A 17,126-nucleotide genomic window follows, 5' to 3' on the forward strand; every position below is an offset into this window, starting at 1 on the left:
ATACTATGCAACGTAAAAAACAATGAGAGGACTGGTTGATAGATTACTATGCAGCTCTGAAAAAGAATGAAAAATAAGGAAGTTCTTAATATACTGTTAGAGAAATAATCTTTATGATATATTGTTAAGTAAGATGCAGAATAGTTTGTGTAATATGTTATTTGGTTTAGGGATGAATAGACAGGCAGACTATTGAATGAATGAATGAAGGAATGAATATGCATGGTATTCCTGGAAGGAGAGACAGAAACCTCTAACCTTGGTTGCCTCTGGAGAAAGGTTTGGAGGCATGGGCAATAGGAATTGTAGGGAGGGAGACATTTTTTTTGCTTTATTCTTATATGTGTATTACCTAATAAAAGTAACTTAAAAATGTTAAATATGGTTTTAAATCTGCCTTATTTTCTTTATTTTTTTCCATTGGTTGTGCAGACTGAGCGCCAAGTGTCTCGCTGGTTTGTTCAGTGTCTTCGGGAACAGTCCATGCTGCTAGAAATCATTTTCCTTTATTATGCATACTTTGAGATGGCGCCTAGTGACTTACTGGTATTAACCAAGATGTTTAAAGAGCAAGGATTTGGTAGTAGGCAGACCAACAGGCACCTGGTGGATGAGACCATGGATCCTTTTGTGGACCGGATTGGGTAAGTCTGAATGAATTGAGGCCATAGAACTTGTACAATGTTTAGAGCATTGATATTATAGTAGTCCTGTGACTACTGTGACTGGGAGGCAAGTGGGGGTAGGTGTACTTTTCCCTTAATGAGTGGGTAAATAGATGGGTGTACCACCATGTTCCAAGTCATAGGGGGAGTAAAGACTGGGATTGAGAGGGACATAGTCTCTCAAAAGAAATATTGCGTTCTATTCTTTTACTTACTGTCTTCATCTAAGAGATTCATCCATTCATTCAACAAAAAATTTGTTGTGCAACTGTTGTAGGCCAGGCACCACGCAAATGCGAAGACGACAGTGATAAACAAGGCAGATGTGTTCCCTGCCCTCTTTGAGGTGTCATAGTCTATGGACTTCGAGTTTTATGGCAATGGGTATATCCACATTTTAAGGCCTGTTCTCTCTGTGAACAAAGATACACACTTGAGCAGTGAGGCAGTTTATCCGGGTCAGATGTCATTGGTGGCTTTAGAAACCTCCAGATCTGCCCCCTGGTAGGCACAAGTGACGTATGACTGCTGAGCACATCAAATGTGACTGGTCAAGTTGAGATGTGCTGGAAGTGTAAAATACATACTGGATTTAGAAAAGTTAGTGTGAAAAAAGAATGTAAAACAACTCATTAATGGTTTTTTTTGTATTGTAGTGTCCTACATTTCACCTTATTCTCCAATGAGGGTCAGAGTAGCATTTATGACAACGTGATGCTATATTTCTTTCCAGCTACTTCAGTGCCCTTATCCTGGTGGAGGGCATGGATATTGAATCCTTGCATAAGTGTGCTCTGGATGACAGGAGAGAGCTGCACCAGTTGGCCCAGGACGGGCTTATTTGTCAGGTGAACTTGGAACAGCCTCTTTTCTTTTTGCAGACAGCTTACAGTTTTAGTATGTTTTTTAATCACTCAACTATACTGCTGCATAAAACGTTCCTTGTTGTGGAACTTGAGGTTCTACATTGTTAAGAAGTTAACTGGACCGGGAAGAAATCTTGGATTTGTCAGTTAGCTGCCCAGGAGTGATAGTTGAATCTGTGAGAATGAGTGGAGTCACTTGGGGAGATGCTATAAGGACAAATAGGCCCAAGGACAGAACCTTGGGGGTTGTGTGCATTTATGGATCCTGTACAAGAAGAAGAAAGGAGAAGAACATTGAGATGGGATGGTTAGAAAGATAGAAAATGAGGAGAGATCACAGAAAGTACAAGAAGGATCAGGGGAAATTTTCTAAAAAGTCTCCATTGAACATGTATTTTAAAATCTTAGGGGCCAGCCCCATGGCTGAGTGGTTAAGTTTGTGCGCTCTGCTGCAGCGGCCCAGGGTTTTGCTGGTTTGAATCCTGGGCATTGGACATGGCACCGCTCATCAGGCCATGCTGAGGCAGTGTCCCACATGCCACAACTAGAAGGACCCACAACTAAGAATATACAACTATGTACCGGGGGGTTTGGGGAGAAAAAGGGGAAAAAAATCTTTAAAATCTTAGATTAGGAATACTTAAAATCAGAAGAAAACAATTGTGGGTAAGGGAAGAGTAATTGAGGGATTTATTAGTGAGATGGCTAGGGATTTGGGAAGAGTAAAATATCAGAATGGGAGAGTGGGCTACCATGGATGAATGGAAGATTTATCAAGCACGATGAAGGAGCCTATGGAAGGGTCTTGACCCTTTCTGTTCAGTGACACAGACGTTGTTTTCTCTTTTCATTAGGATATGGACCGTTTGATGTTGACCTTTGGGGACATTCCACATCATGCCCCAGTGCTTTTGGCTTGGGCTCTCCTCCGTCACACCCTGAGTCCAGATGAGACAAGCAGTGTTGTCCGGAAGATAGGTGGCACGGCCATCCAGCTGAATGTATTTCAGTACTTGACCCGACTACTCCGCTCACTAGCCAGTGGAGGAAATGATGTAAGGCTCAAGCTGTTGGTGTTTGAGCATGAGAATGGCAAAGAGCAGTGCAAAGCTCATTAATGAATCATGGGAATAGTAATTGTAATAGTGACGTGAATAATGATGATAATGTTGTAACTAACCGCTATAGAGCATTTACTATGACCAGACACTGTGCTCAGTGCTTCTGTACATTATCTTATTTCATCCCTACAACACTTCTTTACACTAGGGATTATCATCCTGTTTTACACATTAGGAAATTGAGGGAGACGTAATTTCCCCATAGGAGTAATAATCGCAATTAGTGGTGGATACGGTTTGAACCCTCTTTGCCAGTGTAGTGTATTGTGTCAGTATAGTTTATCTCCTGAAAGATAGTTTTGGAGATGTTGACTGGAGAAATCTTTTTGGGGGGCTTACTCATTCAACTAGAACAGGATGAATTAGAAATTCTCTTGAGTCTTGTGTTGGGGCTTAATTTGAGTGGCACAGTTTAGTCAGCTTGTTTTGACATGCTGAAATGAAACCTCAGCCGACAGGCCCCACTTTTTGGCACTGGGTGATTTATCTTGGTTACAGTTCAGGCAGCTGTGTCATTCTTATCAGCACAGAGACTCTTTATCTTTTCTCTAGGCTGGATGTGGTTTTCTTCCCCACAAAAACTGATCATTTTGAAAAGAGTTCCCTTTTGATTTTATTCTTGACTGTGTTGTAATATTTGTGGTTCCTGATTTCTCTTTCTCCCTTTGTCTTCCTGATGCTGGGACTAAATTAGGAAAATTATGAATCCTCGGATTCTCTTCCTGTTTGTAAACAGAGACTATATTAATGTGATAGGCATGTGCTGAATCTGGGGAAGAATTTGTTATTCAGAATTATTAGTGATTCCTTTGCTGTTACAGTGTACCACCAGCACTGCGTGCATGTGTGTCTATGGACTCCTTTCTTTCGTTCTGACCTCGCTGGAGCTGCACACGCTGGGCAATCAGCAGGTCAGTATCTGGCTTTCATGAAGCTGTCTATACTCCCCAGCTTTGTAGTCATAGCCATAAGATACCCTTTTAAAGCTGATGTAACACACACCCATATACCCGAGATGTACTTTGTTTATTGCTGTTTGTTTTCATTTATTGTATTATATACATGATACGTATTAATAATAGAAAAATCAGAAAGTGCCAGTAACAAGAAAAAAAGTGTAATCCCACCACACAGGGTAACCTCTGTTAACATTTTGATGTGTTTCCTTCCGAACATTTTCGGCATATATATATACATAATAATATGATAATTCTTCTCTAGAAATGAAATCACCTGTATATACTGTTTTGTAACCTCATTTTTTTTTTTAGCTTAACTCCACCTTTTTTATTTATTTATTTTTAAAGATTTTATTTTTTTCCTTTTTCTCCCCAAAGCCCCCCGGTACATAGTTGTATATTCTTCATTGTGGGTCCTTCTAGCGTGGCATGTGGGACGCTGCCTCAGCGTGGTTTTATGAGCAGTGCCATGTCTGCGCCCAGAATTCGAACCAACAAAACACTGGGCCGCCTGCAGCAGAGTGTGCGAACTTAACCACTCGGGTATGGGGCCAGCCCCTAACCTCATTTTTTTTACTCTGTAGTGCATCTATCCAAATGTCCGTGGGTGCTAGTATCTTCTGCAATAGGTTTTTTTTTTTTTTGAGGAAGATTAGCTCTGAGCTAACATCTGCCACCAATCCTTTTTTTGCTGAGGAAGATTGGCCCTGAGCTAACACCTGTGCCCATCTTCCTCTATTTTATATGTGGGATGCCTGCCACAGCATGGCTTGATAAGTGGTGCGTAGGTCCGTACCCGGGATCTGAAGGGCGAACCCCCGGCTGCCAAAGCAGAGTGCGCGAAGTTAACCGCTATGCCACCATGCTGGCCCCTGCAATATTTTTTTTTTTTGAGGAAGATTAGCCCTGAGCTAACATCTGCTGCCAATCCTCCTCTGTTTTGCTGAGGAAGACTGGCCCTGAGCTAATATCCATGCCCATCTTCCTCTCCTTTATATGTGGAATGCCTGCCCCAGCATGGCTTGCCAAGCAGTGCCATGTCTGCACCCGGGATCCGAACCAGTGAACCCTGGGCCGCAGAGGTGGAACGTGTGAACTTAACCGCTGCACCACCAGGCTGGCCCGCAGTATTTTTTAAAAATGAAACATTTCAAGCTGATACCAAAGTAGACAAAATTTTATAATGAGCCTTTATGATCCCATCACTAGCTTCCAAATTATCAACTCACAGCTGATCTTTCTCATTTCTGCCCCTGCCCTCCTTGATTATTTTGAAGCAAATCCCAGACATTGTTTAGTTTCATCTGTGAATATTTTACTAAAACTTCACAACCATTATCACATCTAAAAATACGTTATCTGCAAATATCAAGTCAAGGTTCAAATTTCTAATTATCTATAAATGTCATAAGTTTGTTATAATTTTGTTTGTTTGGATCAGGATCTAAATAAGGTCCACACATTATTTGTTGGTTAAGTCTGTTGGGTTTCTTTTAGTTTATAACTATGCTGTGCACTATGGTAGCCATGAGCCACATCATTGTTTGGATCCATTAGTTCCTTAGGGGTTACAAAATGGCACTATTCTAATTCTATCTTTCCTCTTTTGTTTATTGGTTGGAACATTGCTATAAAAAATTATGTTTCACGATATATACAAATATCAAATCATTATGTTGTACACCTAAAAATAGTATATATCAGATATACCTCAATTGAAAAAAAAAAAGGAAATTTGCTCTCATTAACTATCTGATACTCTGGTGTAGAGTACTACATGCTTCTTTTCTATGTTTACCAGTTTTCCCTAGCATCCTCCAAAGGTGACTAACAAGATTTTTTATTTTTACAGATCATTGTGAACTCATGGATTTAAACATACTAGCTGTGTTTTAATCCATTTTAGTTATTATTTTTATGCTCAGATTGCCCCATCTTTGGCCAGTAAGAGCGTTTTCAGATTAGCTTCTGAATCTGTTTCACACTACCCTTATGTATTTTGATAGCTCTGTTGCTTTCTGGGATGCCAAACTATTGCAGGATTACCTTGTAAGATTCTTGCCCCAGACCTGGAATCTGCCATTTCTCCAAGGAACCCTGGTTCCATTTAGTGGGAAATGATATTTGAGGAATTCTTTATAACTAAGTCATTGTATTCATTTTTAATGATTAGTGACTTGTTTTGGAAATTGAAGAAATTGAGGAAGTTGATAAAAATGAAAATTTCTTTTCATTGGAGAGAAAAGAAATTGGTGTTAATTGAAAGACTCGATTTCCAAAGCTCTAGAGGCATAGAACAAGCGTTGCATCCTTTGCCAAAATTCTGGTCACATTTGGACCCTACTATACACCTGGGGGATTGGTATTAACATATTGGGGTTGCAAGAGTCCTAGTACTTGGGTTTTTTAAAAAAAATCATTCCATAAGCCATTATTAGATTCCCATTGTGTGCCAAGCTCTGTGTTAGGTGCTGAGGATAAAAAAGTAAAAAGGCCTTATTCTTGCCCCCAGGAGAATAGTTTAGCTGAGCCTAGAAATACTTCATGTTTACATGGCATTTACATGGCCACTTCCCCATACGTTATCTCATTTAATCTTTACAAAGTGGGTAATGTCACCATTTTACAGATAAAGAGTTTGAAGTTCAGAGAAGTTAATTTGTGTAACATTGTACAATAGATATAGCATACACCCTTGACAGGGTGTAATCTTACTTTTTAAACCCAGAGGGTTTTTAAATTTTTCTTTCTTTTTTTTTGCTGAGGAAAATTTGCACTGAGCTAACATCTTCTGCCAGTCTTCCTCTTTTTGCTTGAGGAAGATTTGCCCTGAGCTAACATCTGTGCCACTCTTCCTCTACTTTTTTGTATGTGGGTTGCCGCCACAGCATGGCCACCGACAAGGAAACCCAGAGTTTTTTCTGACATGCTATATGAAGGTATTATTGGTGTTTTTATTTCAACAGAATACAGTAAAAAAAAGATAGACTCATTCAACCAGGGAAAATAAGCCATTTTCTTCCTCCTCCCCCAACAGGATGTAATCGACACAGCATGTGAAGTCCTGGCAGACCCTTCTCTTCCAGAACTGTTCTGGGGAACAGTACGTATTTCATAGGGAGTCATGCTATGAGATTCTCTGTAGCAAAAGAATTTATCAAGCACTTACTTTGTGAAAGGTCTTATACTAAGCATTTATGTCTATTTTCTCATTTAATCTTTACAAAAATCTGTGAAATAGATAGTAGTATTATCATCATCACGTTGCATATGAGGAAAGGTGATGCTGAGACATGTGAAGTGACTTACCCAAGGTCATACAGCTAGACCGATAGCCAGGATCAGGGTCCATTTCTGTCTGACTTGAGTCTGTAGCCCACATTATTAACCAGCATGTTATCTGTTCTACCTACCAAGTGTTTTTTCCTGTTGGGAGTCCCAGGCACAGGTGTTGCTGTAACTCTTGTAACTCTTGCGCTTACTACTGGGGGATTGTAACTGTGTCTTCTGTCACAGTATTGTAACTGGTTAGAGTAATAATTTGGCTTTGGAGAGAACAGTTTCTCACCAGTACTTAGTCTCAGAGTTGACAACAGCCTTAAGCCTCAACGTCCAGCCGATGAATAAATCTGTTTTCCCTTGCACTGTGGCCTGACTGCTCTGCCCATATATGTTGTTCTCTTTTTTCCTGAGATGCTATCCAGTCATAGAGAATCACAGTGTTCCTGGGAGAAGGTAGTATGAAACAATGTTTAGACTGAGGATCTGTTGCTTATGTGTGGTGGCTAAATGCTCACATTTTGTTGGGTGCTTTTCACTAGTGGAAACATGTCATGCAGAGGTGAACATTGTTGTTTTCCTGTAGAGGGGATGGCCAGGAAGAGGTCACTGGTGGCAACAGTAGTGTCTTTTCAGGTCCTGAGTAAATCAGTTGTTGATAGTCTTTTTCGGTGGAAGTATGGAAGTCTTAAATTATTAGGGAGGAATAATGTCTGCCTAAAGGAAAGGATTCATTTTAGATTTTCTTAGGATTGCTGCACAATCAGAGATGTGTTAATTCGTGGATAACGTGAAGGTCAGTGACTTCTCCCCTTCTACCATAGGAGCCAACCTCTGGTCTTGGGATCATTCTGGACAGTGTGTGTGGAATGTTTCCTCATCTCCTCTCCCCGCTCCTGCAGTTGCTACGAGCCCTTGTATCAGGGAAGTCTACTGCCAAAAAGGTAAGTTGTTCAGTTAGATGCCTACAGAGAGTGGCAGATATTTTTAGGAATCCTTTTTGCTTTCCACATTGAAATTCCACTGCCATGGCAAGAGTTAGTCTGAAGTTGAATGAAATGCCAAAGATAGTGCCTCAATTTCATAAAATTAAAGTCTTTTTATTAAGTACCTATTGTAGATACTGTGGGAATAAGACAAAATATTAAATTCCTTAGTATCTAATTGGAAGAGAATAATAGATATGAGAAATAAATAACTAATAAAGCCAGGTGGTATATAGTAACTGTCATTTGAGTAGTAAAGACCATACACTTCAGGAGAGGCAACTCTGGGGTGAGGGGGGCCTTGAGTTGGGTGTTAAAGAATGGTGAAGATTTCGCAGGAGTGCAGAGGCAATTCCAAGAAGAGTCACAGTGGTGGGTTTATAAGAATTTTGAGGGTCAGCACATACACAGTCTGGCTGAAAGAGCAGAAAAGCAGATGTGGGACCCCTTCCATGTTCCCTAGGTAAATGTGTGGCTGGGTTTTTTCCCTCATGTTGGCAGGTGTATAGTTTCTTGGATAAGATGTCTTTCTACAATGAACTTTATAAGCACAAGCCCCATGATGTGGTCTCCCATGAAGATGGAACTCTGTGGCGGAGGCAAACACCTAAACTCCTTTATCCTCTTGGTAAGATAAAGAGATCCTGGTTCAGTAGCCTCTTTTCCATGGCCTCTAGACCTCATTGCCGTTTTGATTATTTCATGCAAGGTGCCTTTAAAGCAGTTCCTTCACGTCTCCACTGTGCTTGTTGATAAATTATTAGTTTCTCACTTTTTTACATCATTAGATTGCTTTATTTAAAAAATAATGCATATTCATTGTAACAGGGAGAACAACACAGAGATATATTTTAGAAAGTTAAACTCTCTTCAGACCTGTCTCCATCAGATAATTAATGTTAAGAGTTTGGTGTCCTTTTACACATTTTTGTATACTCTCATAAATGCATTCTGCAAGTTGATCTTATTACATATGGATCTGACTCATTCTTTTTAGTAACTACATAATTATTTTTGATGTTCCATAATTTTTATCTTTCCCCTTCTAAAAGACATTTTGGTTGTGTCAGGTTTTTGCCACTGCAAACAATGCTACATTGGGTAGATATAGCCGTATATACTGGTGCTTTTAGTTTTAGTACATAGAATCCTCAAAGTGAGATTGTTGGGAAAAGGATACACACAGTAGAAATTTTAAATACATGTTCGCCAACAGGTAAAATAGATAAACAAGATGCGGTATATATGTACAATGGGATATTATTCAGCCTTAAAAAGAAAGAGAATTCTGACACATGCTATAACATGGGTGAACCTTGAAGACATTATGCTAAGTGAAATAAGATCATCATAAAAGGACAAACACTGTATGATTCCATTCATATGAGGTACTTAGAGTAGTCAGATTTGTAGAGACAGAAAGAAGAATGGTGGTTGATGTGCTGAGGGTTGGGGGAATGGAGAATCATTGGTTAATGGGGACAGAGTTTCAGTTTTGTTTTTTGTTTTTGGTTAGTGGGGAAGATTAGCCCTGAGCTAACATCTGCTGGCGATCCTCCTCTTTTTGCTGAGGAAGACTGGCCCTGAGCTAACATCTGTGCCCATCTTCCTCTACTTTATATGTGGGACGCCTGCCACAGCATGGCTTGGCAAGTGGGGCGTAGGTCCACAGCCAGGATCCGAACTGGCAAACCCTGGGCCGCCGAAGTGGAACATGCAAACCTAAGCGCTATGACACCAGGCCAGCCCCCAGAGTTTCAGTTTTGCAAGATGAAGAAAGTTCTTTGGATGGACCGTGGTGATGGTTGCACACGATGTACTTAATGCCACTAGACTGTGCACTTAAAAATGGTTAAAGTGGTAAATTTTATGTCATGTGTATTTTACCACAATTTTAAAAAGATAAAGAATTAAAAAGTTTGGAATAGATAGTGTCCAATTAAGTTGTAGAAAAAAGTTGTAGCAATTTATTTTCCTACTGGCAATCTGTAAGAGCAGCCCATTAGTACCTGTAAGTCCATGGATATTCCAGGTGCTCAAGGAACAAACCAGAGAAGGAATAGCCTTAGTCTTCGAATCCTGCACCCCACCTACTTACCCAGTGAGCTGGGCACTCACCATCCCATGAGATGGTCTTTTCTGTTATCATCCTTTGCATGAAAAGCCACTTTGCATTTAGCTGTTTTTCAGACACATGGAGTGACTCACTTCCCCAAATGACAAGAGAAGTGTTTTTTTTTCTTTTTAGTGGGAAAAGCTGTAGCAATGTTAGACGCCAAGAAGAAACTCTGTATATCTCTGTGTGATTAAATATTGGCGTCTTGTATAGGAGTTACGTCTTCTTCTTATGTCCTCAGATATTAGACTGATTTCTCTTCCTACTTTCCTTAGGGGGTCAGACCAACCTTCGCATACCTCAAGGCACTGTGGGCCAAGTAATGCTGGATGACAGGGCTTACCTGGTGCGCTGGGAATACTCCTACAGCAGCTGGACCCTCTTTACCTGTGAGATTGAAATGCTGCTTCATGTTGTTTCCACTGCAGGTGAGGTCACCTTTGGGAGACATCACTAAGGGGAAGAAAAACAGACATGCTTAGAGGATATGGAGGATAGACAGAGAATTTCAAGATAAAATTCAGAACCATCCAGATTGCAATTAGTGTTAACTTGTTTATCTGAGTCTCAGAGAGTGTTCAGTGTTTTCCATGAGGTCATATACAAAATGGCTCTCTTTCTCCTCAGACGTGATTCAGCACTGTCAGCGGGTCAGACCCATCATTGATCTGGTCCATAAGGTCATCAGTACAGATCTGTCCATAGCAGACTGTCTCCTGCCCATCACGTCTCGCATCTACATGCTGCTGCAGCGGTGAGTGTCTGGTCACACCCTCCCTGGGTTAAAGTCCACACACGTTCCTCTATGGGAAGCCCTGGTTTGGTGTCTGTCCCCAGCTGAGAGGGCTTTCCTGTTTTTACATCCCTGCTGAGAGGAGGGCCTTGGGAAGAGAGCACTGGGAAATATTTGTGATGGAACAAACAGTATTATTCATTTTACTGAGTATAGTGCGCTGTTCCCCAACCAGGTTAACCACAGTGATCTCCCCGCCTGTGGATGTCATTGCTTCTTGTGTCAATTGCTTGACCATTTTGGCTGCCCGGAACCCTGCAAAGGTGAGACACTAAGTCTTCCTAACAGCCAAACAATGTTGCACTTGGTGTACCTGAAGACACATGGACATTTGACGCTTCTTTTCCCTTCTCAGGTCTGGACTGATCTTCGTCACACAGGCTTTTTACCATTCGTGGCCCACCAGGTCTCCAACATGAGTCAGATGATTAGGTGAGTCAGGTCTTAGGGTGGGGAGAGTGTATTCCCTGGGAGTACCATATCCATTTCAGGTCTAGGCTAGCTTCATTAGTTTTAAGGAAGCCTCTCTGTGCCCATTTACTCTGTCTGCTCCTTGCCTGTTCAGCCCTGTGACCCGAAATAGGAAGAATGAGTGAGGACAAGGCAAAGGAGATGATGGGACTTGAGGCAAGAGGCTGCTCTCCTCTTAGGCCAGCACTGATGGTTCACAGTCTTTAAAGCCTGAGAGAGAGAAAGAGAGGTATTTGTCATCTAGCAGCAGCCGACTTAGGTATGTGGGAGTTAATTTTCCAGCCTAGAGAATCCAGAGGTATGTGGATCCAGAGACTTGGCTTCCTTTTCTTAAGCCACAGTCACTCTGTACTTTTCCTTGTTTCATGGCTACTTGAGCTCGCCTGGTAGACCAGTTATTAATACACGGGCTCTATCTTACTACCTGAGCATTAGCTCCTTGCTCTCTCTTGCTTATAAGACAAGGATGTTTTCCTGATGTTTATTTGATTTTTCACTTTAAACCTCTTGATTTTGTATATCAATAAAACATATTCTTAATGTTTACCCTGGGTATAAAATTCCCTAAATTTGATTAATTCCTTTGCTGAGCTTTCCTCTTTTATGCTCAAGCCATCTAGACAATAACAAGAATGCTCTGTGATTACAGTTTCCTGAAACCTTGAAATTGCCACATCATATTTTCCCCTCTGCCTCTGTCTTTTCAGTGCAGAGGGAATGAATGCTGGAGGGTACGGAAACCTCTTGATGAATAGTGAACAGCCCCAGGGCGAGTATGGGGTCACTATTGCCTTTCTGCGCTTGATCGCCACTCTTGTCAAGGTAAAATCTGGTCGGATAGAATCATCTGAAATAGTTTCCCTGCCCCCTGCTACTGTAATCATCCTGTGTGTAGGCAGAATAGTTGTTCTGAGGTTACGGTGATAACAGTTTCTATGTACTGAGTGTTTACTATGTTCCGGATTCTATGGTAGGTGCTTTGTCTGTGTTATTTAATACTCAGAGGCAGTATGCTGTAATGTTGTGACTGTTAAGCAAGTTTTACCATAGCCCAGGGTAATACATACATATTGTATCACATCCCACTATACACATGCATGTGTGTATGTATCCTCTTGAAGCAAAGTTTTTTTTTTTTTTTTTTTTAAGATTTTTTTTTTATTTTTTTTTTATTTTTTCCTTTTTCTCCCCAAAGCCCCCCGGTACATAGTTGTGTATTCTTCGTTGTGGGTTCCTCTAGTTGTGGCATGTGGGACGCTGCCTCAGCGTGGTCTGACGAGCAGTGCCATGTCCGCGCCCAGGATTCGAACCGACGAAACACTGGGCCGCCTGCAGCGGAGCGCGCGAACTTAACCACTCGGCCACGGGGCCAGCCCCCTTGAAGCAAAGTTTTATACTACAACACTACTCTTACTAAGCAAGATGCACTGTGATATTTTCTAATAACCTAATCTCACAATCCATTAAAGGATCAGAACTCAGTTTGAAAAATTCTGGTGTAGCATGGATTTTGGAGTCAGACAGAATTAGGTGTACATTTCAGGTTGACCACTTACTACCTGCATGACCTTGGGTAAGTATAGAATTTCTCAGAACCTCTGTAAAATAGGAATGGTAAAGGATCTCTACCTCATGCAGTCGTTGAGAGGGTCATGCCTGAAAAGCACTCAGCACACTTCCTGCCTGCAGGAATCAATCAATAAATGCTTGAAAAGATAGAAACAGTCCTATATAGGGATAAGGATAGAAATATAGATGTTTTTATATAAATAAAGAATCTCGTTTTTAAGTTAAGGAAATTGATGTTAACAAGTAATATTAGGACAAAGAATTTTGAGTATCAGATCTTTCTGGTATTCTAGTGATGGGGTGGAGGTTAGGACGATGGCTGGTCATCAGGACAGTGAACCTGGCATTCTCCATTATTGACAGTCCTGTATCCTGCATGTTTAAGGTGCCTCCCTTCTGCCCAGATTTAGCCTTCATCCCTCTCTCTCGTAGGTGCCTTTTGTGACGCTGTCACATTGTCTTTTTAGTCCTTTTCTCTATTCTAGAGAAACCCACCTCTTGGACTCAGTTGAACTAGAGTAGAGTGTTTTGATGTTTCTTTTTTTTCCACTGATGGTCAAGGTCTGCCCAGATTCCCTTTGGACCTATGGTTTTGGAGTTAAATCTCTAGGAAGTAAATGACTCTTCCTTAAATGGCATAAGCCCTCACAGCATGGTTTCTTGTAGGGGCAGCTTGGCAGTACCCAGAGCCAAGGGCTGGTGCCCTGTGTCATGTTTGTGCTGAAGGAGATGCTTCCTAGCTACCACAAGTGGCGCTACAACTCACATGGTGTGAGAGAACAGATTGGTAAGGAAAGTGTGGGCCAGGGAGATCTGAGGAATTTCTGGGTCCCTGGAGATCTTTCTCTCCCTTTCTTGGGATAAGGGTCATCACACAATGCCACATCATTCCTGTGTCTTTTCTGGAGTGCAGGTTGCCTGATCCTGGAGCTGATTCATGCAATACTGAACCTGTGCCATGAGACAGACCTGCACAGCAGGTATGAGGGGCGTGATGATTACAGCTTGTACTCTTAATGCTGCCGCTCGCCAGGGGAAGACATGGGCTTCTCTGGGCAAAGCCATTTCATTCTTCCAGAAAACTCACCTTGGGGTGAGCCCAGACCTCAGTACTCTGAGGCTCTGATTTGCTTTCCACTAGACTCTTGATCCTTTCTCCCTGTGGAGAGAAAACACATGAACTGGGTATGAGATTGTATCCCAGAGATTGTACACACACACTCCAATCATTTTTTGTTGTCTTTAGAAAAGTTATGCATGTTCATTGGAAGTCAGTGCAAGATGCCCTTCATAAACCTATTTCCTAAAGATGACTTTTAACAAGTTAGTGTATATTCCTCTAGATTTCATCCTCTGCTTATGCTAACTGGTCTGTATCTTTATTTCCATGCCACTGCATATAGATATGTCTTGTTATAATGGTTCCATGCATTCCATTGTATGGATTAATCATGATGCATTTCCCTAAACGTATCCACTAATTGATGGATATTTAGATCATTTCTCAGGATAGTCTTTAAGGTCAAGTCTATTTAATAAAGAAAGTGATCAGAGTGCCTTCATCTGGCAAAGAGAGCTGATCTGTATCACTGATGCCCAGTTGGTTAGGTTTGGATAATGCCCTTTCCTTCCAGTAAAAAACTTGGTGGCTCTCTAATAACTCGGAATGTGTCTGTCTTCCAGTCACACCCCCAGCCTGCAGTCTCTCTGCATCTGCAGCCTGGCCTATACAGAAGCAGGACAGACAGTTATTAATATCATGGGCATCGGCGTGGACACCATTGACATGGTGATGGCTGCTCAGCCACGCAGGTAGGGCTCCCTCTCCACCTTCCCCCATTTCTGTCTATTGTGCCTGCACATTGTGAAAACTCTGGTTTAAGATAGCATGTAGTAGCTTTTTTTTAGGACAACCTTGTTCTTCCTAGGACATAGCCTTTATATAACCTAGTCGCTACTGTATAGACTGGCACAGAGCAAAGGGAGTTGATTGCTCCTCCTCTCTCCTAGTTTGGACTGGGGCCTCTAACAGAAGCTGTTGAACTCTGGGATTATTGTTGGAATCTAATTCATGAGAGCACATATATTGCGAATGAAGTCATGTTGTCTGAATCAACTTTGGTTTCCATTTGGCACCCTAGTGATGGGGCAGAGGGCCAGGGGCAGGGCCAGCTGCTGATCAAGACAGTGAAACTGGCATTCTCCGTTACCAACAATGTTATTCGGCTGAAACCTCCTTCTAATGTGGTATCCCCTCTGGAACAGGCTCTCACACAACATGGTATGTATTTTTCTTCCAATCAGTAACATTTCTGCCCATAAGTACATACTTCAGGCTGTGCTTTTGGAGGTCAACAGTATTTTCTGATTAACTCCTTGAGGAAATTCGGGAATGATCACCAGCTCTCATCCTGGACTTAGAAATAAGAGGAGTGGATCATACTTCATTTCTGCCTCCTATTGATGACAGAATAGTAGTTAAGAACCACATGTTCAAAGTCAGACTGTCTTGGTTCAAATTTTGACTCCAACCAGCTGTGTGACCTTGGACACATTATTAAACAACTCATTTAATCTCTTTGGGACCCAGTTTCCTCATTTTCAAGTAGGTGTTTGGATTATGTCTAAGACCTATCCTGGCTGTATCATTTTGGGATTTTTATGATTTTTGCCATGCTTCAGTGTGATATCTTTTTCTAACTTATTTATTAAAAGATTATCTATTTTCTTTGAAGTGTATCTTTTTCTGCTTTTTTTTTTAAGATTGGCACCTGAGCTAACATCTGTTGCCAATCTTCTTTTTTTTTCTTCTTCTCCTCCTCCCCAAAGCCCCCCAGTACATAGTTGTATATTCTAGTTGTAGGTCCTTCTAGTGTGGCATGTGGGGTGCCGCCTCAGCATGGCTTGATGAGCAGTGCTAGGTCCATGCCCAGGATCTGAACTGGCGAAACTTGGGCCGCTGAAGTGGAATGCAGCACGTGAACTTAACCACTTGGCCGCGGGGCCAGCCCTCTTTTTCTGCTTTTAATGAATTGCATTGAGTTGTTTACCCCCAAATGCCACCTATCCCCTTGGCTACTGAAAACGAGAGATAGATATGGCCACCTGGGTTCGCTCTGGCCCTCCAGGTAGTTGAGGGTAAATTCCCTCGCATATACGAGCCTTTTTGAACAAGCAGCCTCCCTAAGAGCCAGAGGCAGGCACTCTTGGTATCTCAGCTGTTTCCTGTGCTGTTTCAGGTGCCCATGGGAACAACCTCATTGCTATTCTTGCCAAATACATCTACCACAAACATGATCCTGCTTTGCCGCGCCTTGCCATCCAGCTGCTGAAACGTCTGGCCACGGTAGGATCCCACTTAACCAACCAAAGCCTCAGAAAACTGACTTTGTGCTTGAGACCACTCTTGCTTTCTCCCAAGAGAAGCAGCTAACTTGGACTTTTAAAGTGACGTGCACACATGTACATCTTGTGTTTTATGAGGGTTTTTTTTCCGGTTACCAAAGACATACATACTCACTTTAAAATATTTAAATGTAGGGGCCGGCCTGGTGGCGCAGCGGTTAAGTTCGCACGTTCCGCTTCTCGGCGGCCCGGGGTTTGCTGGTTCGGATCCCGGGTGCGGACATGGCACTGCTTGGCAGCCATGCTGTGGTAGGCGTCCCACATAGAAAGTAGAGGAAGATGGGCACGGATGTTAGCTCAGAGCCAGGCTTCCTCAGCAAAAAGAGGAGGACTGGCAGTAGTTAGCTGAGGGCTAATCTTCCTCCAAAAAAAAAAAAAAAATATTTAAATGTTACAGATAAATGTAGCACAGAAAGTTAAGGTACCTTATGATCTCCTCATTCCAAGAGTCCCTATGAGCAGGTTGGTACGCATTGCTCCAGATTTCTTTTTATCTGTGCTTATATATTAAAGGGTATTTGGATGTGCCCTTTTGTTCTTTACAAAAGTAGAATTCCACTAGACAAACTGTTTTGTGACTGGTTTTCTTCACTTCACACCATATCTTTCAGTCTTTCCATGTGGTACTGCTGGAGCTACTTCATTCTCTTTATTGCTCGTGTGGCATGCCATAGGATGGATGCATCCTAACTTATTTGAGCTATTTTCTGTCTCTCACTATTGCAAACAGTGCTGCAGTGAACATTATAATCCATAAAACTCTGAACTTTTGTTTACAGTTGCTAAACATTGATATCAATGAACATTTTAATTTTTATTAGACATTTCCAAATTGTCCTTTAAAAAGGATTGTAACAGGTTATACTCTGAATGCCAAGTCTTATATCCTTGCCACA

At 41.6% G+C, this 17,126-nt stretch overlaps 1 protein-coding gene and 1 long non-coding RNA gene across 6 annotated transcripts in view; one reads left to right on the forward strand and one right to left on the reverse strand.

The window, feature by feature from the left end:
* LOC103550873 (nucleoporin NUP188) overlaps positions 1–17,126 on the forward strand; it is a 47,742-nt gene that overhangs the window by 19,540 nt on the left and 11,076 nt on the right. For all 5 annotated transcript variants that reach the window (XM_070596805.1, XM_070596806.1, XM_070596809.1 and 2 more), the window contains 17 exons: positions 433–644; positions 1,399–1,513; positions 2,386–2,586; positions 3,474–3,563; positions 6,649–6,714; positions 7,715–7,834; positions 8,378–8,504; positions 10,268–10,420; positions 10,620–10,746; positions 10,961–11,048; positions 11,141–11,217; positions 11,964–12,078; positions 13,492–13,612; positions 13,739–13,805; positions 14,509–14,637; positions 14,967–15,106; positions 16,065–16,171. In XM_070596805.1, coding sequence (XP_070452906.1) covers positions 433–644; positions 1,399–1,513; positions 2,386–2,586; positions 3,474–3,563; positions 6,649–6,714; positions 7,715–7,834; positions 8,378–8,504; positions 10,268–10,420; positions 10,620–10,746; positions 10,961–11,048; positions 11,141–11,217; positions 11,964–12,078; positions 13,492–13,612; positions 13,739–13,805; positions 14,509–14,637; positions 14,967–15,106; positions 16,065–16,171 — 2,055 coding nt within the window. The remainder of the gene's footprint in view (positions 1–432; positions 645–1,398; positions 1,514–2,385; positions 2,587–3,473; positions 3,564–6,648; positions 6,715–7,714; positions 7,835–8,377; positions 8,505–10,267; positions 10,421–10,619; positions 10,747–10,960; positions 11,049–11,140; positions 11,218–11,963; positions 12,079–13,491; positions 13,613–13,738; positions 13,806–14,508; positions 14,638–14,966; positions 15,107–16,064; positions 16,172–17,126) is intronic.
* Positions 10,318–16,477, reverse strand: LOC139079751 (uncharacterized). The gene is made up of 3 exons (XR_011533669.1): positions 16,346–16,477; positions 13,913–13,984; positions 10,318–10,445 (listed from the first exon to the last, which is right to left on the reverse strand). It is a non-coding gene; the product is annotated as an uncharacterized lncRNA (long non-coding RNA).

Source organism: Equus przewalskii, chromosome 26 (genome assembly GCF_037783145.1).
Source record: "Equus przewalskii isolate Varuska chromosome 26, EquPr2, whole genome shotgun sequence".
In the NCBI taxonomy this organism is placed as follows: domain Eukaryota; kingdom Metazoa; phylum Chordata; class Mammalia; order Perissodactyla; family Equidae; genus Equus; species Equus przewalskii.